The sequence below is a fragment of the Lipotes vexillifer genome, unplaced genomic scaffold (assembly GCF_000442215.2).
Source record: "Lipotes vexillifer unplaced genomic scaffold, Lipotes_vexillifer_v1.1 scaffold979, whole genome shotgun sequence".
NCBI classification, from domain to species: domain Eukaryota; kingdom Metazoa; phylum Chordata; class Mammalia; order Artiodactyla; family Lipotidae; genus Lipotes; species Lipotes vexillifer.
The window spans coordinates 180089-201439 of NW_006791996.1; the positions used below are offsets into that span (position 1 = coordinate 180089).

A 21351-nucleotide genomic window follows, 5' to 3' on the forward strand; every position below is an offset into this window, starting at 1 on the left:
CCCGCGTCCCCTGCATCGGCAGGCGGACTCTCAACCACTGCGCCACCAGGGAAGCCCTATGCTAGTTTTTTCTTTTGGCTGTGCTGTGCAACTTGCGGGATCTTAGTTCCAAGCATGGAGTCCTGACTACTGGACTGCCAGGGCATTCCCTCAGGTGCCTTTTCAGGGAACACCAGAAGGTGACCCTCTTCCCCCAAGCCTTCATGCAAGCGCTGGGACTCACTCCTGAAAGAAAAGCTAGGAGCCCTTCAGTGCACATCAGAAACCAGATGCGGCTGCCATCACCTACTGGCATCTCTGCCCTCACTGTTTGGTCCTTATTCATCCTCCCTTCCTGCCCTGGGGCAAAATGTTACTTCCTCGGGCCTCCATTATAAAGATAAAGGGGTCTTAGGACCCCTTTCCTGACCAAAAAATTCTTTTCCATCACTCCTCCATCTGGCCATGACCTTCCTAGAATTTTTCAAAATCCCGTTCAGAGCTGTCACCTTCCTGGGAATCTTCCCAGTCTAACTTCCACCCTCTTTCCCAGGTCTTCTGCACAACTTTTGGGTCAGAGCAGGAAGTTGCAAACTGTGTTTCTTACACCAGTCCCACATAATCCTGCTGAGGAGCGCTTTTGGCGTCAAATAAGTTTGGGAGGTGCCACCTGCTACTTCCAGCCTCTAGGTGTTTGTGGTGCTCATTAGCATATTAGCATCTTATATTAGCAACACAGAGAGGCCTGCAGGCATGATCCTTGTTTTCATTTGTTTAGTCTGTTTTCCAAAAATATTTACTCTCTCAAGTAACAACTTATTACCTGTTTGGAAAATGTGATCTAGGAGATTCTCCTGTCCCTTTTAGGGTCAGTTTGTCCTTGGGGTCTTATTCATCTCAGCAATTGGGCTATGATTCCTCTGACTTTTAAGAATCATTCTGTGTGAACTAATTCAGTCCAGAGCACCCATCCCAGAGGGTCTTGAGTTGAATGAACGCATGAATGGATGAATGAAGCAATCAGCTAATCACCTGGTCAATTTAGCTGAATCCCCTTTCCTGTGAGGCTGGCAGAAACCAGGCCCAGCTGATCTCTGTACCCTGGGGACATGGGTCTCTCTGGCCAGTGTCAGACCCTTCCCACAGTATGTCTACAAAGCCTAACCCCATCACCCCAGTAGAATGCATCTCTTGCATTAGGTCTCCTATCGGTTTCGTTTTAGGCATCTGTCTCCCTATGAATCTGGGAGCCTCTGCAGGGCAAGGACCATGTCACACTCACCTCTCTGTATTCCCATGCCCGGTCCCCACCTGCTGAGTAATGAAGCTCTCCACTGACCTCTTGCAGATAGCCGGTAGAGCCCTGTGGTTAAGGCTGGAGGCTCTGGAGTCAGGCTGGATGCGCTCCAGACTACCTGGGTAACCTCCAGCAAACTACGTAATCTCTGCAATTGCCCTCCCCCGGTGAGGGTGATGATAACAGTACCCTCCTCACAGGGTCGTTGGGAGGATTAAATGAGTTAATACGTGTAAAGCACATGAAATAGTACCTGGCATGGAGATGGCATTGGTCTGTGTTAGCACTTATAACAATAGCAACTACCATCTATTGTGCCAGGGATTGTGATAAGGGCTTTACCTACATCCTTTCAATGACTCCTCCCTGCAGTCTCTTTGAAGTAGGTGATGTTTACATTTTTCCCCCTCATGAACTGGTGGTAGCAAAGGGACCAGGACTCAGGTCAGCCAGATCAGCCCGTAGTAGGCGGTGCTGCTCTCCACTCAGGGATTGGGCGTCTCCTCTACCTCTTTTCACCTATAATTAACCTAATGAGAACCTGACTTGTCCTCTAGCCTTCCCAATAAGATGGAAATCCATCGCAGGGTTGGGTTTTACGTGTACGCATGCGCATAACAGAGAGCACATTCGGGCGAGAACGAGAGAGGCCGGGGTTGTTGCCAGCACCTTCGTGGCTGACCCAGAAAGACCAAGATACTGAGGCAGGACTTTGAGACTACACAGCAGAAAGTCACCCGTGAGTCAGCAATGCTGCCGAAAAGCCAGAGAGGTCCTGGAATTGCTTGGTATCACCGCCCCCAGCACCTCGCCGCGGGCCCCGGGTGAGCCTGGGAAATGTTCGTGGCGTTTACCCAGTTTGGTTAGCCTGGTGAAAGATGGAAAGATTCCTGAGGGTTATAAAGGGACACCCGGATTTGCGGGGAAGGGGGCGCATCTCCCCGACTTCTGAAATGAGCAACCTGGAGTCCCCTTCCGCACGTGGCCGCTGGCCTTCTCAGACCCCGGCGGCGGATTCCATTCTTCCCCAGCGGTCACGGGGTTGACCGTCCTCCTCTTTCCGTACTGGCTAGGGCTTTATTCTAGCACCTTCCCCGGTCTGACCGCACAACAGAAGTGAGAAGTGGGGGCCTTGGGAGAGGGGCTGAAGCTGGTTATGCGAACCAGGAGATTTAAGATGCACATGTCAGAGGATGTTTCTCTTGGAGCAGAGAAGGTTGGGGGACTTCATTCCAGGCAGGTGAGCGGCTGCTGCCTCAACACCTGAGCACAGGTCACGGGGGCCCAAATGGCGGCCGGAGGGCTGGCGGTGCGGTGAGCGGGGGAAGATCTCCCACCAGCTGTCATGAGGCAAAGGCATCCCCGAATGGAAGCAGCCAGTGGGTCTGGCAGAGGGAGTGAGAGAAGGGGGTGCTGAGATCTTCCTGGCCTGGAAAGAAGAGGGAATTCCCAGGAATCCCTCTACTGATTGCGCTAGCAAAAGCTTGAGTCTGGTAAGGTGTCAGCTTTTAGACTTTTATCCTCTCCACATGGTGCAGTGTGTTTGTTCTGTGAACAAAGGAGAATCTGAATTCCCTGAAGGCTTGGAAGCACCCCCTTCCCCCATTTGGCTGAGTTGCCCAGCACCTCAGCTCCTGGGACCCCAAGTGGACTCCCCCACTGGGGCCATGGAACCTCCTGGGGGCCTTTGTTTTGTTCCAGCTTCCCCCAGCATTCCTTCCAGCTCTGAGGGACCCCTTTCCAGGGGGGCCAGCCCTGTGTAGGGCTCGGGCCTCTTTCAGGTCCATAGGTGGTCCCCACTTTCCTGACTATGGGATCTAAACTCATCAGCTGGGACCTCAAGCCCTGGCCTCCTCCCTCTTTGCTCCTCGGGTTTCAGTGTTTTGAGTCACATCACTCTCTCAGAAGTGCCCTTCCTCCTCCTTTTCTCTCATAAAGATCTACCCCAGGGCACAGCCCTTTGAGGTTTTGTGGATTATCCGCACCCATCCCGCTCTGTGTGTTCCTTCCATCTCCACCAGGACGGTCTCTGTGCTGGCTGGTCCTCTGCTCCTGTGCACGTGGCCTGCCCGTTCCGTTTTACCCTCCTCCAGGTCAAGGACGTGACACTGTCCTGTGCCCAGTTCCGTACAGAGCACACAGTGGGTGCTGAATCAATGCGTTTTGTTTGAATGAACTGGTCATCACCAGTGGGTGGAATCTCCACAGTGGAGCAAAATAGCAACAGTACAGAATTTGGGGTCAGACAGACAAGGGTCAAACCCCACCGCCACTTACTGGCTTATGCTGCCCTGTCTGAACCTCAGTTTCCTCATTTATAAAGAGACAGTATTTACCTCCCAGGGCTGTTGTGAGGATTCACTGAGATGCCATTGATGCTTTGCAAACTGGAAGGTGCTAGAACATGTGTCATCTACCCTGACCTCTCTTGGAAGAGGTCCTGAATTCATGTGTCCTGTCTCACACACAAACCTCTTCAGCCCTCAGATGGAGGTCTCCGCTCCCCGGGGAAGCCTTGAGTGTGGGTCTGGCCTTGTCTGAGATACAGAGAAGTAAACCTCGAGTGTGGAAGATCCATGACAACATTCAAAGGAAGAAAGATCAATAGGCAGGGGCCCCAACATTTGAATTTATAGGGCTGTAAATCCAGGGAGCAGCCTGAGTAGCCCTCTCCCCCTCAGCCTTCCACCAACACACTCCATACAGACCTTGTCCTAATGTCTCACCTCATTGCTCTAGTGGCCAACTCAGCACCACCATATCCTAGCTGTGTGACCACAGACAAGTTACTTAGCCTCTCTGAACCCATGTCAGATGGGGATAATAATAACCTCATAGGGTTCTTTGGCAAATTAAAATATATGTTCTATGTTAAGTGCTTTACATGGCTCCTGGCACTAGTCAGGGCTCAATAAATGTCAGCTATTATTGGTAATAATAATAACCATTCTGAGTGCCCCAGTAAATTGGTCCCCTCACTACCTTACACAGTTCAGTAAATTATTTCCTCATGACCTTATTAACCACTCTACCCAAATAAATGCACTCACATTATCTTATGCACCACTGGGTATGCACCTGTAAAAGCCTTCCACTTTATTTCATTTACAGCTCTGCATGTCCCCATTACATCTCTCTGTGTTTTGTGGCTACCTTCTCCTGTCTGTGGTACTCAGGCCTTCTCTTAGCCCAGGTGATTTATGAAGGACCCTTAACTGGAGCTAATTGCTATAGTTTTCCTCTCATGTTGAACACACATCCTATGAGTAGAGAAATTGGTAATTAATTTTTAATTTTTTTTACTTTAAATGTCTGCTCTGTGTGTGTGTGTGTGTTTGTGAAAGAGAGAGGGAGAGAGAGAGAGACTGATTTTATCCTTTCTGTCCAAAGTGTATTTCCCCTGGAAGAAATACTTTTGTAACAAATGTGACTAGGAACACAAGACTGAAAATATGGAAATTGCCTGTGGCACCAGCACTCGTGCAGGGATGCAGCTGGTCTGGTGGGACAACGGTGTATGCAGTGAGCAGAGGTTAGGGAGGGGAAAGTGAGGACAGACCAAGAGGAGGCGGGTGGACAGGAGGGCTCCACCATGGATGTGTGGAGAGAAAGCACTGCCGGTGAGAGATGAGTGGGGAACTTGAAATCCTAGACAAAAACAAAGTAGCTGTGGGCAAGAACCAAGAAAGATGGGGAAGAAAGGAGGAGAAAGGCCTTGGTACCTTGAACCCCAAGAGTGTTTGGTGGCGTCCTGCATTTCTGCAGAGAGAATTTCCACTTAAAAAATATATACCCCGCCACTGCAAGGCTAAGAAAAGGACACAGGATTGAAGGCTTGGGTGGGAGGTCACTAGATGAGGCTGTAGGAGGAAATGATTCTTTTGAAATATACTTTCTATCTTGTCTTTTTTCCAGTGCATGTTAGCGTGTGTTTTGTAATGCACCTGAGAGGTGAGCATGGTGGCAGGCTGGCGTGTGATTTAGACCTAATGTATGTAAATGGAGGGGCATGCCCAAACACTTTCTACTGATGTGTTGCCGGATCAAAAAAGTTTTGCTTCCGTTCCCGTAAAGATGGAGATTTGTTGGGAGGTCAGGAGGGAGACGATGAGGGAGACCTGCTTCATGAGAGGATGTGGACAAAACCGTGGTTGTAAAGGATGGGTTAGTGCTGGTGCAGGAGGAGGTAGGACCCCTGGGGATGGATGGCAGAGGGCTGAGGAGGCCCAGCTGTGACCCCCGACCCCCGGTGACCACTGGCAGGTTTTGAGCCTTGTCTGTGACCAAGGACAGTGTTTCTCCTCCATCTTGCCTCCTCTTTTTTTTTTTTTGGTGTCCGACCAGGGATCCAACTGGTGCCCCCTGCAACGGAAGCGTGGAGTCTTAAACACTGGACCACCAGGGAGGTCCCTTGCGTCCTCCTCTTATAATGGAGGAAGGGAGGCTACCACAGAGAGGAGGGGGCACCCAGACCAATTAAATCCCTTTCTCTGGGGATGGGGCCCCAGCATCGGTAGTTTTAAACTCCCCCGGGGCCATGTGACGTGCAGCCAGGGTTGAGAGCAGGTGACCCACCCCTCTGAGTGCTGGAACATTTAAAGGTCCTGCATGGCTCTGCGGTAGACCCGAATACGACTCCTAATAGGTGCTGAGTAGATGCTTGCAAAACTCAGGCGCCTGTGGCGAGGGGGCCCTTGAGAAGAAAGGACAGGGGGAGTGAGTGCAACGACACTGCCGAGGAATTGGCGGCGGGACTCCGGGACTGATGAATTTGGAGGGGCGCAGAGGAAGATGTTGAGGCTCGCTCGGGCTGCCTCGCCTGCGGATGGGGATGGGGCCGGGAGGGAGGGGCAGCCACCGCTTTGAACTTGCATGGAGCCTCCCTACACAGAGCAGGGGGTGGGGTAGGAGTCCAGGTGCCGGGCAGGGCTGTTTCCCACCTGCGCGTGCTCAGCGCCGTGGGGGGACCGGGCTCAAGGAAGCGCTCCTGGGAACGCGGTGGAAATACCCGCCCTGAAAGGCGGGGAGCGGACGGCGCCCTGAGCGCTCAGCGATGGCGCAGCGCCCCCCAACCCCGTCCCCCCGCCCCGTCGGGTGCACCTGCTGCCGCAGGGGCCACGGCGGGTCCGGAGACTCGGCCACCCCCCGTGCTCGGGGCGGGCGAGGCCAGGTGCGAGTCGTGTCCAGAAGTCCCCACGAATTAGTTGGAGTTTATGTTCCTTCTAACTTTTATTATGAAAATTGTTAATCAGGAAAACAGAAAAAATAATTCCAGGAGCACCCACGTACACACATCCTAGTTCAAGTGTTTTCCATTTTGCCGTGATTACTCCCCCTCCCCTTTCTCTCCTCCCTCCCCGCTCCCCATCCCCTAAACAGTGGTTTGCTGAACCATTTCAAAGTAAGTTATAGTCATCATGACTCTTCACCTCTGCATTTTACAATGTAAGGATGACGCCTATGACCACATACCATTATCACACTTAACCCAATTATTAATGATTCACATTTCCCCAATTATCCTCAAAATGCCTTCATGGCTAGGATTTTCAAACCAGTTTCCAATTATTTGATTGTTCTGTCTCCTAAGTTTATTTTAATCTAAAACATCCCTTCCCTCCTTCCCCCAACACACACACACACACATTTTAAAAGTGACTTGGGGGCTTCCCTGGTGGCGCAGTGGTTGGGAGTCCGCCTGCCGATGCAGGGGACACGGGTTTGTGCCCCGGTCTGGGAGGATCCCACATGCCGCGGAGCGGCTGGGCCCGTGAGCCATGGCCGCTGTGCCTGCGCGTCCGGAGCCTGTGCTCTGCAACGGGGGAGGCCACAACAATGAGAGGCCCACGTACCGCAAAAAAATAAAAAATAAAAATAAATAAAAAAATAAAAAATAAATAAAAATAAAAATAAAAAAGTGACTTGGACTTTGGAGAGTTCAGGCCTGTAGCCTTGTGAATTTGTCTGGTTGCTTCCCCATAGTGTCATTTGGTTTGTTCCTCTATCCCTCGTGTTTCCTGATAGCTGAAAGTTACTTCTAGAGGCTTGTGGAGATTCAGGTTAAACATCTTTGGCCAGAGAACTTTCTAGGGTATGCTGGATACTTGCATACTTGCATCATCTTACACTGTGCTGTTGTCACACCTGTGGAGGTTTTTAACGATCCAGCTTCCTGGTCTTCTCCCCAGAGAGTCTGATTCAGCGGGGCTGGCTTTGGAGCCCAGCTGTCTGTATTTTTCAAAACCACTGCAAGTGATCTAAGTGCTGTAGTGCCATGGCCTGCACCCCCCGAATAGCAGCCAGCTGGTAAAATCATGTTCTTGGTCCTTCAAAAGGCGTGGTGTAAGGGAGTGTGGGTGGGATGGTCGAGGCAGGTGAAGTCCTCAGGGCCCCAGCCCTCAGCGGGGCAGGTGGTCCTTGCTGTCTGGGTGTGAGGCAGGGTGGGTGGGCACGCCGGCCCCAGTCAGGGAGGAGCGCGGGCTACCTGGGGCAGCGCCCAGGCTCAGCTGGGAGCTCATGCAACACCAGGGGTGCCCCAGGCACCACAGGGCCTGACCTACCATGAATATTTGTTGAGTTGAAGACATAGGGCTTTCAGAGGAGCCCTAGGGAGCCACTGTGAGAGTGAACTCCCAGCCGAGCAGCTCTGATTTCCAAGTTCCCTCCTGGGCTTCTTAAGATTCAGATAAAGGATTTCCAGACAGTGGAAGCAGAGGCTGTGTGATAAGGCCCAGAGGACCAGTGCGGCCATCACCTGCCCTCAGCTTGTCCTGGTGGCAGCCTGTGGGATTTGGGGGAGGTGAGGAGGTTGGGGTAATCAGGTGGAGCCACTCAGTGTGGCAGAAGGAGGAGGTGTGCTGGGCCTGTTGGTGAACCAAGCACTCTGCCCGCCCAGCCTACAAAAATGAAAGAAATGGTTCCTCCTCTCGAAAAACTGTTTTAGTGGAAGAACACAGCGTCAGTGAACAATTCAATGGAAAGTGTCTGAGTTTCCCTCTGAGGTATATATAAGAACTGGGAAATACCCAGAGGGAACAGTTTAAACTGGACACATTAAGAGGGGCTTTTAAAATTGGATCTTGATGGATGAATAGGAGCCCAAAGTAAATAAGAGGGCTGATGGGCTTCCCTGGTGGTGCAGTGGTTAAGAATCCGCCTGCCAGTGCAGGGGACACGGGTTCGAGCCCTGGTCCGGGAGGATCCCACATGCCGCAGAGCAACTAAGCCCATGTGCCACAACTACTGAGCCCACGCACCACATCTACCGAAGCCCACGTGCTCTAGAGCCTGTGCTCGGCAACAAGAGAAGCCCACGCACTGCAACGAAGAGTAGCCCCCGCTTGCCGCAACTAGAGAAAGCCCGCACGCAGCAACGAGGACCCAATGCAGCCAAAAATAATAAATAAATAAAAATAAATAAATTTATCGAAAACAAAAAGAATGAAGAAGGAACTGCGTGGTGGAAGGGAAGCAGAGTTGTGGCTGGGGGCATCTCAGGCCTGGGCTGTGCTCCCTGCACTGTCTCAAGCCTGGAGGTACCCTGGGCAAGTCTGGGCTTCAGCCGGAACTGGACCAGATAGCGGCCAAGGTCCCACCAACCTGGACACTGTGCGGCCTGGTACTGTGATAGAGTAACTAAGGCCTGTGGCTGCTCACAGAAGGCTTTATATAGCCTCTCTAGGGCATCTCATGTCCCTCCCCCGCCCCGCCTCCTCCAACTAGCCAGAGACAGCAGGGGAACCTTCTCAGGCTGACACTTTCTCTCGTTCCCCAGGCTTTTATCAAGCATCTACCTTTGTACCCAGTGAGCACCCCAGACCCACCATGGTTTCTAGAATGCTCAGCGTCTCTCAAGTTGCTAAGGCTGGACTCGTTTGGAGAGAAGCCATTTGGCAGAAGTATCCTGAACCCCAAGCCAGTCATTGAACGTCTTCAGGCCCCAGCTGCCTCCGCTGTGAAATAGCATGACCACCTGTGCGGGTCTGGGGGCAGAGGCTGGTCCGCAGCTTCCAGCTCTCAAGGCTCAGGACTCAACAAGTGTGACGTGTTTTTTTGTTTTAATTATTTTATTTATTTATGTTTGGCTGTGTTGGGTCTTTGTTGCTGCGCGCAGGCTTTCTCTTGTTGAGGTGAGCGGGGGCTACTCTTCATTGTGGTGCTCAGGCTTCTCATTGCGGTGGCTTCTCTTGTTGTGGAGCACGGGCTCTAGGCGCGCGGGCTCAGTAGTTGTGGCGCACGGGCTTAGTTGCTCCGTGGCATGTGGGATCTTCCCAGACCAGGACTCGAACCCGTGTTCCCTGCATGGGCAGGCGGATTCTTAACCACTGCGCCACGAGGGAAGCCCATGACGTGGTTTAAAGGGCTCGCCTGTGAGTTCCGAAGTGCTCGACGAAGCCGGTGCACTTGGGAGCGCGAACCTCTGTGTCACCTGGAAACATTGTCCGCCAGGCATCTTGGTGCCCCTCGAGAGACCCTTTGGGGGTCTGAGGCCCTGGGCCCCCTTTCGCTTCTCTCTGGACACCCACCTGGGCTCAGGCCCGGTCTTCCCAGGCTAATACCTGCTTGAAGGAAGACGCCGAGAGCTCTTGTGTCCTCTCGGTGCGAGGGAGGACACAGCCCTGAGGACCCACGCTGGAGCCGCTGATGGGCCAGAGAGGCAGGAGCCCCTCCCCCTTCTCCAAGGCCTCTGTCCCCCTGCTTCCTCTCAGTTCTCACCCTGTCTTCCTCCTCCCCAGGTCTGAGCATCCCCCTGCAAATGCCTGAAGGGGTCGATCCCTCTCTCCTACCTCCTCCCCTTCTCCACTCCGATCAACTCCACTTTCCTATGAAATTGAGAAGGAAAAAAAAACCCTAACGCTCACAACACAACAAAAAACAGGTTTCAACATTTTACAGGTTTCAACATTTTTCAGGCCGCCTTGTCACATCTTATCAGATCAGCCAGGAGCCTCAGGCCAGGCACTCTGGGAGCCGCTTTGGAGAACAGAAGCTGTAACATTCCAGCCGAGGCCCTGCCCCACCCTCTGCACCCCTCTCTTCCCTCCCCCTCCCCACCTTCTCCCCAAAGAAACGTCCCGCAGGGCCCGCACCTCCCTCTTACTGGGAACTCCGCAAGACCTTGGCTTTGAGTGTCCCCCCACTCGCTTCTCTCCCTCCCACGGCTGTGGCCCCTCTGAGCTCTCAGGTGGTCTGAGGTGCCCACTGGATCCTGAAAGGTGGCTTCTAGAAGTTGGGCAGCAGAGGGGGGTTGTCATAGCCACTCACAGAGTGCACAAGTGGCCACTTGGCCGGTAGGGCCCTGAGTTGCGCTGGAGAGTTTAGGGCACCGTGGCCAGTCCTCAGGGGCTGCTGCCAATGGGAGGGAGCGGCTTTTTACTTTGGTTCCATTTGACGGTGGGGGGGGATGTGTGGGTTTTGTCACCCATGGCGATGCGGACTGCTGGCCTGGAATACCCGCTTTCCCCCACATTCACACCAGTACGGAGCGACAGATCCAGGAAGTGCTCCCTGCATGGGCAGGCGGATTCTTAACCACTGCGCCACGAGGGAAGCCCATGACGTGGTTTAAAGGGCTCGCCTGTGAGTTCCGAAGTGCTCGACGAAGCCGGTGCACTTGGGAGCGCGAACCTCTGTGTCACCTGGAAACATTGTCCGCCAGGCATCTTGGTGCCCCTCGAGAGACCCTTTGGGGGTCTGAGGCCCTGGGCCCCCTTTCGCTTCTCTCTGGACACCCACCTGGGCTCAGGCCCGGTCTTCCCAGGCTAATACCTGCTTGAAGGAAGACGCCGAGAGCTCTTGTGTCCTCTCGGTGCGAGGGAGGACACAGCCCTGAGGACCCACGCTGGAGCCGCTGATGGGCCAGAGAGGCAGGAGCCCCTCCCCCTTCTCCAAGGCCTCTGTCCCCCTGCTTCCTCTCAGTTCTCACCCTGTCTTCCTCCTCCCCAGGTCTGAGCATCCCCCTGCAAATGCCTGAAGGGGTCGATCCCTCTCTCCTACCTCCTCCCCTTCTCCACTCCGATCAACTCCACTTTCCTATGAAATTGAGAAGGAAAAAAAAACCCTAACGCTCACAACACAACAAAAAACAGGTTTCAACATTTTACAGGTTTCAACATTTTTCAGGCCGCCTTGTCACATCTTATCAGATCAGCCAGGAGCCTCAGGCCAGGCACTCTGGGAGCCGCTTTGGAGAACAGAAGCTGTAACATTCCAGCCGAGGCCCTGCCCCACCCTCTGCACCCCTCTCTTCCCTCCCCCTCCCCACCTTCTCCCCAAAGAAACGTCCCGCAGGGCCCGCACCTCCCTCTTACTGGGAACTCCGCAAGACCTTGGCTTTGAGTGTCCCCCCACTCGCTTCTCTCCCTCCCACGGCTGTGGCCCCTCTGAGCTCTCAGGTGGTCTGAGGTGCCCACTGGATCCTGAAAGGTGGCTTCTAGAAGTTGGGCAGCAGAGGGGGGTTGTCATAGCCACTCACAGAGTGCACAAGTGGCCACTTGGCCGGTAGGGCCCTGAGTTGCGCTGGAGAGTTTAGGGCACCGTGGCCAGTCCTCAGGGGCTGCTGCCAATGGGAGGGAGCGGCTTTTTACTTTGGTTCCATTTGACGGTGGGGGGGGATGTGTGGGTTTTGTCACCCATGGCGATGCGGACTGCTGGCCTGGAATACCCGCTTTCCCCCACATTCACACCAGTACGGAGCGACAGATCCAGGAAGTGCTGACTGAAGTCCAAAGGGCCAGATTTCAGCCAAAACAACCTGAGGGAGCGACCCAGATCCTGGGTCCCAGGGCGAGCGGGACGAGCTCCTGGGGTGGCGGGCGCAGGCTGGAAGGTCCCACTGTGAGCACAGAGAGGTGCCTCCACCCCACCCCACAGGAGGACAGGGCTGTGAACTGAAGGCTTAGGATGCATCACCCAGGGATGAGGGTGGGGACAAAAGTGGAAGAGGGAATGAGCAGAGGAAAGGAAGGAAGGAAGGGCGTGGTGACTCGCTCTGTCCAAGGCTATTGGCTGCACGTCTCCTGATCAGGAATACCTGCAAGAAAACAGACCCGGGTGCTTGGTGCCCATGTTGGCAGAGCCCAGCCCGACCAGCCTGCCTCCTGCCGGGTTTTGGAAAAGCCCTCCCCACCTCCTGGCCTGAAGTTCTAGCCCCCCTGGTGTGAGGGCCCTGTCTCCACCCTCGTGCCCCTCCTCCCTCCCTCCCTTGGCTGGCACATGGCATCCACCACTGCCACCATGAGGCTCCCCGATTGTCTCACCCTTTTTCCGGGTGCCCCCTGGGGGAGACAAGGCCTCGAGTAGTATTCACCTATTAGCTCCAGGACAGATTCCCAGATCTGAACTTCTAGCCTTGGTCTTTCTCTTGGGCTCCAGCTCTGCACCTCCGGTGCTGTCTGGACCTGGGTGCCTGCAGGTCTCACCAGCCCCACAAACTTCCTCTTTTTTCCCCAAACTGCTTTGCCTCTTACGTTCCCTTTCTTGGTTGACAGCATCTCCATCTTTCTGGTCATCCTGACTCAAAATCTTGGTCATCCTTTCCTCCTTCCTGTTGTTTCCATGTGACCCATCCTTACTCACTGCTTCTGTTTGTTGTTTTTTTTTTTAAATTTATTTAATTTATTTTTATGGCTGTGTCGGGTCTTAGTTGGGGTGCACGGTCTCCAGAGAGCATGGGCTCTGTAGTTTGTGGCCTGTGAGTTCATTAGGTGTGGTATGCAGGTCTTAGTTGCCCCGCAGCATGTGGGATCTTAGGTTGGGATCGAACCCACGTCTCTTGCATTGGAAGGCGGATTCTTAACCACTGGACCACCAGGGAAGTCCCTTCCTCTCTGCTTCTAAGGCCACTGTTCTGAGACCCTGAGCCACAGGCCCTGCTAAACTAAATGGGAGGTGCTTGGGCCCCAGGCCAAAGAGGTTCACCCCTGACCCCTGAAACCTGTCCCCCTGGGGGACTGTAATACACAGACAGGCCTGAGACTCTCCTTAGCATAGAGTGTCACCCCGGCCACCTCAGCCCCACTCCTTTCCCAGCCTTGGGTCTCTTAGTGCCCACCCCCTGGCCCCATTCTGCAGTTAGACGTTGTCTAATAGGGTTAATATTCCAAAGCCCAGCTCAGGAATCTTCAATGGCTGCACATGACGCCAGAGTAAAACTTGGCACTCAGGGCCCCCTTCCCCTCCTCTGCTCCTTTGTAAGGTCCCTGGACTCTAGATGGGGTGGGCCCACTGCTGTTCTCTCCCACCTCTTGCCTGGGGCTCTTCCCTGGCACCCCAGCTCCCCCTGAGGGAGCCCCAGCCATCTTTCGCCAGCTCAGTGCCTGCCTTCCAGCATGCTTCGTGGCCATCACTGCCTGGGACTCGCTCGCCCCTCTTCCAGGATGCCCCCGCTCTTACCATGTGCTTTCTGGCATGAGGGTTACTTGGGTGCTAAGCTACAGGTGCCTGGGGGCCCTTTGTCACTCATGGCACACATGGCACCCAGACCTAGTAGGTGCTGGAAAAACGCTTGTTGGTCTGTAATTGACAGATGCCTCCTGGTCTGGGTGCCCCATGGGTGTGGCTCAGTTCATCTCCATGTTTCCAGTGCTTGGCACTCTGCCCCATTCAGTCGTCACTTAAATGTGTGTTGAGTGAATAGGTAGGGAATGAATTTGTTTACCAAGGGAAGGCTTTAACCTACTCTCCTAAGGGCGGAGGCGCCTCTATGCCCTCCACGTGTTTACTGCTCTTGGGGTCAGGCTCTTATAGTTGATTCTTCAGTGACTCCTCTCTGGACCTTGGGTCCCAGCTCAGCGTGTGGATCCTTTCTACCCTCACCCTTCCCTTCCTGTGTATAAACAAGGGTGGCCCTGTAGCTCTTCTTGGGACACATGAGAACCAGAGGACCCATCCATGCCTACTGAGTGAATGGACCAGCTGCTGACGGGAAAGGTCCAGGGAGATGTTGATGAAAGGCATCTGCTGGGGTATCTAGGCCCGCTCTGAGGACTACGGGACCACGGGAGCCCTTTGGACTCAGAAGCAACTCCCTCCCCTTGGCTCGTACTGAGATGGGTTCAGGGTTGGGTTGGGAGGATGTAGAGCTGTGCTTAGCACCCGTGGGGCCCACATGTGCTCCAGGGAGGATAAGCGGATGGGGGGAAAAAAGTGGTAGCTTGTGACCCTTGACCTAAGGCCCTCCTCTTGTTTTGTCACAAGCTCCCTGCCAAAGCACCAGGGTGAGTGGCCCTTGCCACTTGTGTTTAAGCTCTTTGGAAGTTCCAGGAGTTGGGTGCATCAGGGCCCACTAGGCCCTGCCCTCCCCTACCGCACTGGGTACATGTGCCCCTGAACTTGTCAGGCTCCCCTCATGATGTCCACCAGCCCTGAGTGGCCTCTTGAGCTAAGTAGAAAGGTAGTAGCCTTGAGTTCCAAGGCCAATTCTGGATCTTTACTTTCTGCCCATTTTCAAGATTTTCTTTCCCCTTCTGGAAGTTTCCATCTTGCCCCAGGCCAGGGTTGGGCCCCTCTGGACCCAGGAACAGGAAGGCCATCTGTCCAGTACTGTCCAGGAGCCAGCTGGTAGAGCACCAAACACTGGGCTATTTCCAGAAACACGGTGGTCACTCTGGAGGAAAGAGACAAAAGACCACAAAGGAGGCGGTTCTGATTCCTCCCTTTTTCCATCTCCTTCCCTTCCTCCTGAACTCATGGCAGTCAGCTTAAGAGGCACCGGTTCTTTGGATCAGCATCTTCAGGTGGCCTGTCTGGGGCTAGCAGAGATGGTCAGTCCTCGCCGTTAGAAAAGGTGAGACCAAGAGGACCATGACTCCAAGAAAGGCATGACCGGGGGAGGCTTGGCCACGGAGCTCACACTGAGACTGCAGAGCAGAGGTGGGGACCCTGGAGCCTTTCCCTGGGCTGCACCCTCGGATCCACCTTCCACAGCCCCGCCCATATGTAACAAACTCTCTCTGGGTCTCAGTCTTCCCATGCAGGGGAGGAAGGGATTAGATAAGACCAGTGGTCCTCAGACTGCATCCTGCAGAGGGGCCACAGGTGAGAGCAAGGGGAAAGTCAAGGGATAGGTCTCTGGGCCCCTGCCCTTCTTCTTTTTTTTTTTTTTTTCCTTCAATTTAACCATTTTTAAGTGTACAAATCAGTGGCATCAAGTAGGTTTGCAATGTTGTCCAACCATCACCACTGTTTCCAGAACTTTTCATCGTCCCAAACAGAAACTCATACTCATTAAGCTGTAACTTCCCCTCCCAGCCCCCAGCTACCTCTAATCTACTCTTGGTCACTATGAATTTGCCTATTCTTGGCACCTCATGTAAGTGGAATCATACTATATCTGTCCTTCTGTGTCTGGCTTATTTCACTTGGTATAATGTTGTCAGGGTTCATCCATGTTGTAGCATGTATCAGAGCATCATTCTTTTTTGTGGCTGAATAATATTCCACTGTATGGATTTACCACATTTTGTTATCCATTCATCTGCTGATGGACACTCAGGTTGTTTCCACCTTTTGGCTGTTGTGAATAGTGCTGCCATGAGCACTGGTGTACAAGTATCGCTTGAATCCCTGCTTTCAATTCTCCAGGATGTATACCTAGGAGTGGAATTGCTGGGTCATATGATGATTCTATCTTTAGCTTTTTGACGAAGAGTCCCTCTTTTTATCTGTTTTATGTACCAGGGAGGGTGGGGGGAGGATGTATATTAGGAAAAAATGGCTAACAAATAAGAAACACCCTAAACTAGATGACTCCTGAGGCCCTTCCAATCTCTCAAATACTATAATGTTGGAAGAGTCGAAGGTCAAAAATGTAGGAAAGTTTGAGTCCAGGGGAGGGCACCTGGTTGGGTGTAGGGCTCCAACCCACATGGCTCGTTAAGGGGAGCAGGGCAGGGACAGCACGTAGTCCCCGCCGGCAGGTCGTTGCTGGGTGGACAGCAGAGTCTGTGGGTCCACAGCGCCACGGTCACTGAACAGGCTGCGCTGCGTGGGACCCTTGTAGGCCTGTCACTATATGCTGTGTGCCTGGGCTGGCTCAGCACCGAGGTGGCCTGTGCTCACCATGCAGGCCCACCTCCAGCTTCTGGAGGCCGAAGGCACCGCGCAGGGCGGTAAATGGCTTGGTGGGGCTGGGAGGCTGATTAGACTGTGCATGGCATTTAAGCCTGGCCTGTTTGGAGAGGGGGTTTCATCCTCAAGAGGTCAACATCGAGGCCTCTGGAGCAGCCTGTTGCTGGCTGGCACCTGCCGCCCATCCGCCTGGCTGCCTGTGTCTGTCCTCAGCCCAGCTGGGCAGTGGGTGGTTGGGCGGAGGATGAACTGTCCTTAGGGGAGGGTGGCAGGGCCCTTGGGCCGGGCAGGGCCAGGAGCTGGGTATAAATAGGCCTGGCGGTGCCCTCCCCCCTCCCCCTCACCAGCTGCCGGTGCCAGGCAGGTCCGCACCTCCCTTGGGAGCCCAGCTACTGTCTCGGGTCCGGCTCCTAAACGTAGGAACTTCCTCAGCGGAACTGAGGAATCTTGTCCTGTGTGTAGGTGGAACCTCCGGATGCCTGGAGGCCTGTGGATTTTGGCTGAGGGGCTGCAAGACTGGGGGTGGATCAGACCGGCCTTTCGGGAAGGACTCGTTCTTTTATTCCTTCCCTGGAGAATCAGCGAGTACCTGGCATGGGCCTGGCCCTTGATCGGCCAAGTGTGCTTGTGTGTGTGCGTGCGTGCGTGCGCGTGCGCGTGCGTGCGTGCGCGTGCGCGCGTGCGTGTCTGGTATGGTGAGAGGTGTTGGGGAGGGTGGGAGGAGATGCAACACAACCTCTGTCCTCAGGGAACTCACACTAGCACAGCCAGATGGAATTGGAAACAAGTCAGTTCAGCCCTTTGAGGTAAAGTCTGAGTGAAATAGAGGAGAAACAGGGAGGAGAGGTTACTTCCGTCTGGGGGCCCACGAGATCCTTCACAATGGAGGCGACCCAGGAACCGGAGGTTGAAGGATGGGTAAGATGTTTGCCGGGGACTTGGGCAGTGGAGAGGCGCTCCGGATGGCGGGCTGCTGATCATCCAGCTGCCCACTCACACTTGGGTGCGAAGAACTGAGGGGCATGAGGCTCACCGTGTGACCTACTCCGGGGTAACGTGCACTTCGCTGGTGGGGACAAAAGGAGCTGTGAGTCAAGTTAACGCATCTGTGGTGGTGGAATCTCAGACATGCTCATGTGTGGGTAGGAGGCTCAGGGGTCGGGTGGCAGGGCGTATTTGGGGGAGGGCAGCTCTCCTGCAGAAATCAATCCCACGGCCACAGCCCCATTAGCCCCAGCACCAGCCCTCAGAGCTAAACCCCCATCCCTAGAGGCCCTTGCTTATCACCGGCAGGATGTCCAGATCTGAGCTGAAATCCTTGAACGGAGCATCCTGGAAAGGTCCCTGTGCCTTTGCCCCTTGGGTTAACTTTCACACTCGGCCAGATCACAGATGTCTTTTCAGCCACCCTGGTTAGGACTGAGCTTCCGGGAAAGGGGCCAGCTTTGCATCCTTCCCAGTGACGGATGGGAAGGGGCTCTGAAAATTCCGATGCGTTCTGTCAAGTCAGGGATGGGAGGGCTGAGAAATGAGGTTGATGACGTAGCAGGGGACAAAGTGCTGGGGACAGCCCCTAAACACATGGAAACCACCATGATCACCGCGACTTGAGGGCTTCCTATGTGCCAGGAGCTTTCTATCCTTTATCCCTCCCATTATGTCTATTTAATAGGTGAAGAAACTGAGGCACGAGGGGTTAAGTAAACTGCTTGAGCTCAGCAGCTCGGAAACAGCAGAGCTGGATTTGAATGCAGGCAGCCTGGCTCCAGGTGCACGATGGACCTGGACGGCAGGAAGGAGACAGGGTTTGGTGGGCGGAGGGAAAAGCACTCATCGTCTCTGAGGCTGGGAGTTATTCTTGGAGGATATCATCCCTGGAGTCAGACAAACCTATGGTTGCCCAACTTCTCCGCCTCAGTTTCCTCACCTGTAAAACCGAGATGACAGTACCCACATCATAGAGCTCTTGTTGAGGATTAAGTGACATGATATCTGTGAAGTGCCTGGCATATAAGTGCTAAATAAATGGTTGTCGTGCTGATCGCTAGTGTTGAATGCGACTGCAGAGGAAAGGAAACCTGCTTGGTCAGAGGAGAGATTGCAACTGTCCAGGAGGAAGGATTCACAGTCAAGGGCTTGGTGCCCCGGAGGGGAGCGCAGGGGACCATGGCATCTCCCTACTGGGAGATGTTTGGGGGACAGCTCTTGCCTTTGCAGCCAACCAAGCCCTGCCGGCCAGTGCGTAGGGCTTGGGCATTCAGCTGGGCTGGGTAGGCCCACCTGGGACCCACTGGGGTGGGGATGCTGGTGAAATGAGGGAGCAGGGAGCCGCTCGGAGGGCTGGGATCAGGGGCAGCCTCACTGAGTGGAAATCAAGAGACAGCCGGGGCTTCCCCACAGCCCAGCCCCGCCCTGCTCCCTGCAGCGGCACCAGCCGCACCTGGCTCCGTGCATCTGGCTGTGTGGCCTTGAGCAAGCTGCTTCCCTCTGTGGGCCTCTGCTTTCTCATCTGTATAATGGGCTTTGTGCTCTCTAAAGGCATCTCTTGTAGGTTCTTATTCTGATCCAGCTTAGGGTGCCCAGGCCTGCAGAAGTGCCAACGGGTGTAGGGCAAAGGCCGGGAGAGGGCAAGGAAGGAGAAGAGGGACAGAGGGTGGGGAAGGAGTAAAGGAAGGAGCCCTGGGGCCCTGGTGTGGTTGGTGAGCAGACCAGTAAACGGGGGACGACATGGGACGGAGCCCCCCCAGTGCCAGAGGTGATCGTGACACAGGCCTGACCAGGTTAGAGTTTGCAGTGTGTCCAGGAGGCCAGTTTGAAGGAGCGCGTGGGCTCCGCAAGGCCAGTCCATCCCTCTAGGGACAGGCATGGATGGAGCTGCCTGTGGTGGGGGAGACCGGGGAGGGCTCTGGCTGAAGGGTAAGGACACGGAGGCTGGGCAGTGGGTGCCAGGTCTCCCCATGATGCTCTGGGACAGTCAGGGACCAGGCCGGGTATGAGGAGGTGGCAAAGAATCGCCATATTCCTTTAGAGGGGTCCTCATGGCCCACACTCAGAATCAAACCCAGGTGAGGCCATGGGGGTGGCAGCGTCCTCCATCTGGCCCCAGCTCCCCTCTCCAGCCGTCTGCATATAGGGCTTTGGGGCCTAAACGTCAGAGGAGGGAGTGGGAAAGGCCTGGCCTTCTTCCCTTCCTCCCATGATGGCCCAGTGCTGAGTCATCTGCGCTGAACCCTGGCTTGGCTTCTCTATCCGGTGGTTGCAGTGCCACTGGGGCAGCTGCAGGGCAGGCCTGGATGTGCTGGTTAAGAGCACGTGGAGAGGCAGCCTGAGCTGGGGCGGGAGGCTCAACTCTGCCGCTGCACAGTCCTGCAGACTTGGGCAGTTTACTAAGCTCCCTGGCCTCAGTTTCCTTGTCTATGAAATGGGATGTTGACGATGATAATGAAGTTCCTACCTCACAGACTTGCTGTGAGGTTTCCATAAGGTAAGACATGAGCACTCAGAACCGGTCCAGCACATAATAAATGATAGGTGTTTGATTACCATTATTATCACAATAACCAGTTTATAACTGTAAACAGGGCAGGGGCAGGAGAGGGCAACCTGCAAAGCCCCGTCAGATGCTGTGTGTGTCTTGGTGCCCATCAGGGGGCTCTGGGCTGACCTGCTCTATCACTCAGGTTCAGTCTTAAGGCCCAGGGTGCAGACGGGCCAGGCCTGCAGTCACTCCCACCCCTCAGGACCCAGGCAGGCACTGCTGAGAAGGCAGGGTGGTACGTGGTTAGCCCCACCTAGATTGACAGACTACTGACTGAAAAATGAGGGACATTAGAGTGACGTGATGTGATCAAGGTCACCTGCATCGGATGGGGGAGTACGATCTGAGGTCTTCTCCCTCCTGAGCCTGAGCTAGACTTTCATGAAACAAAGCCAAGCTCCAATCTCTGGTCAGAAAAGAGATGGCACTCCAGAAACTTCTAGGGAGCTGCAAAGATGGTCACAGAGGCCCTGGCGGACAAAGACCTGGGGAGAGACACTGGGAGGCTCTGGGCTGGGCAGGCATCGTCCCAGGGAAGAGGCTAAGAGGCATTGCCACAGGTGGTATGTGTGTGTATGTGTATGTATGAGTGCAAGCTTGCACACATGGGCAAGCTCCCTGCTAGGACTGAGGCTTCTCTACTTCCTGCTTTCTCTGAGATGTGATGGGGGTCAAGCCAGTTCCTGCCATCTTCCTCTCCGTAGATTTTGTTTCCTTCCTATGGATCATTGGAAGTCTCCATGTGGCCCTAGAAACTGAAACTCCCAACCTGACTTCTCCCCATCGGGGAAACTGGCCCAGAGCCTGGGAGGGACTTGACCCGGGCCTCTAATACCATCTTTCCATCCAGGGTTCTTTTCATAGTACTGCATTGCCCCCAGGTGCCCCTGCAAACTGGAAATGCCCATGGCAGAGGGCCAACTCCCTGGATCAGAGCTCTGCTCTTCAAGGGACAGTATACACGCAAGGTCGAAGCGGGTTTCTCAGGGCCATGGCTCCACCTACCCTGAGTACTCACGGAGAAGAAACGATGCCCACAGTGGGCCCCGTGCTTTGTGCCCACAGTGCCACTGCCTTCTGTCTGCCTGCAGGTCCCTGGCCCTGGGCCAGCAGTACACATCCCTGGGCTCACAGCCCCTGCTCTGCGGCTCCATCCCAGGCCTGGTCCCCAAGCAACTGCGCTTCTGCCGCAATTACATCGAAATCATGCCCAGCGTGGCCGAGGGCGTGAAGCTGGGCATCCAGGAGTGCCAGCACCAGTTCCGGGGCCGCCGCTGGAACTGCACCACCATCGACGACAGCCTGGCCATCTTCGGGCCCGTCCTCGACAAAGGTACCGTCTCTGGGTGGGTAGGAGGTGCGCGAGGAGGTTGGGGGAGGGCATCAGGACACAGTCACTCTTCCACATCAGGGCGTCTCAGCTCTGAGCCCAGGGTCCCCAGGGGAGGGCAATAAAGCTGGTCATGAC

At 54.6% G+C, this 21351-nt stretch overlaps 1 protein-coding gene across 1 annotated transcript in view; it reads left to right on the forward strand.

The window, feature by feature from the left end:
- WNT3 (Wnt family member 3) overlaps positions 1-21351 on the forward strand; it is a 50914-nt gene that overhangs the window by 19147 nt on the left and 10416 nt on the right. Inside the window, exon 2 of the mRNA XM_007465253.1 lies at positions 20975-21216. Within this exon, the coding sequence (XP_007465315.1) occupies positions 20975-21216 (242 nt within the window). The remainder of the gene's footprint in view (positions 1-20974; positions 21217-21351) is intronic.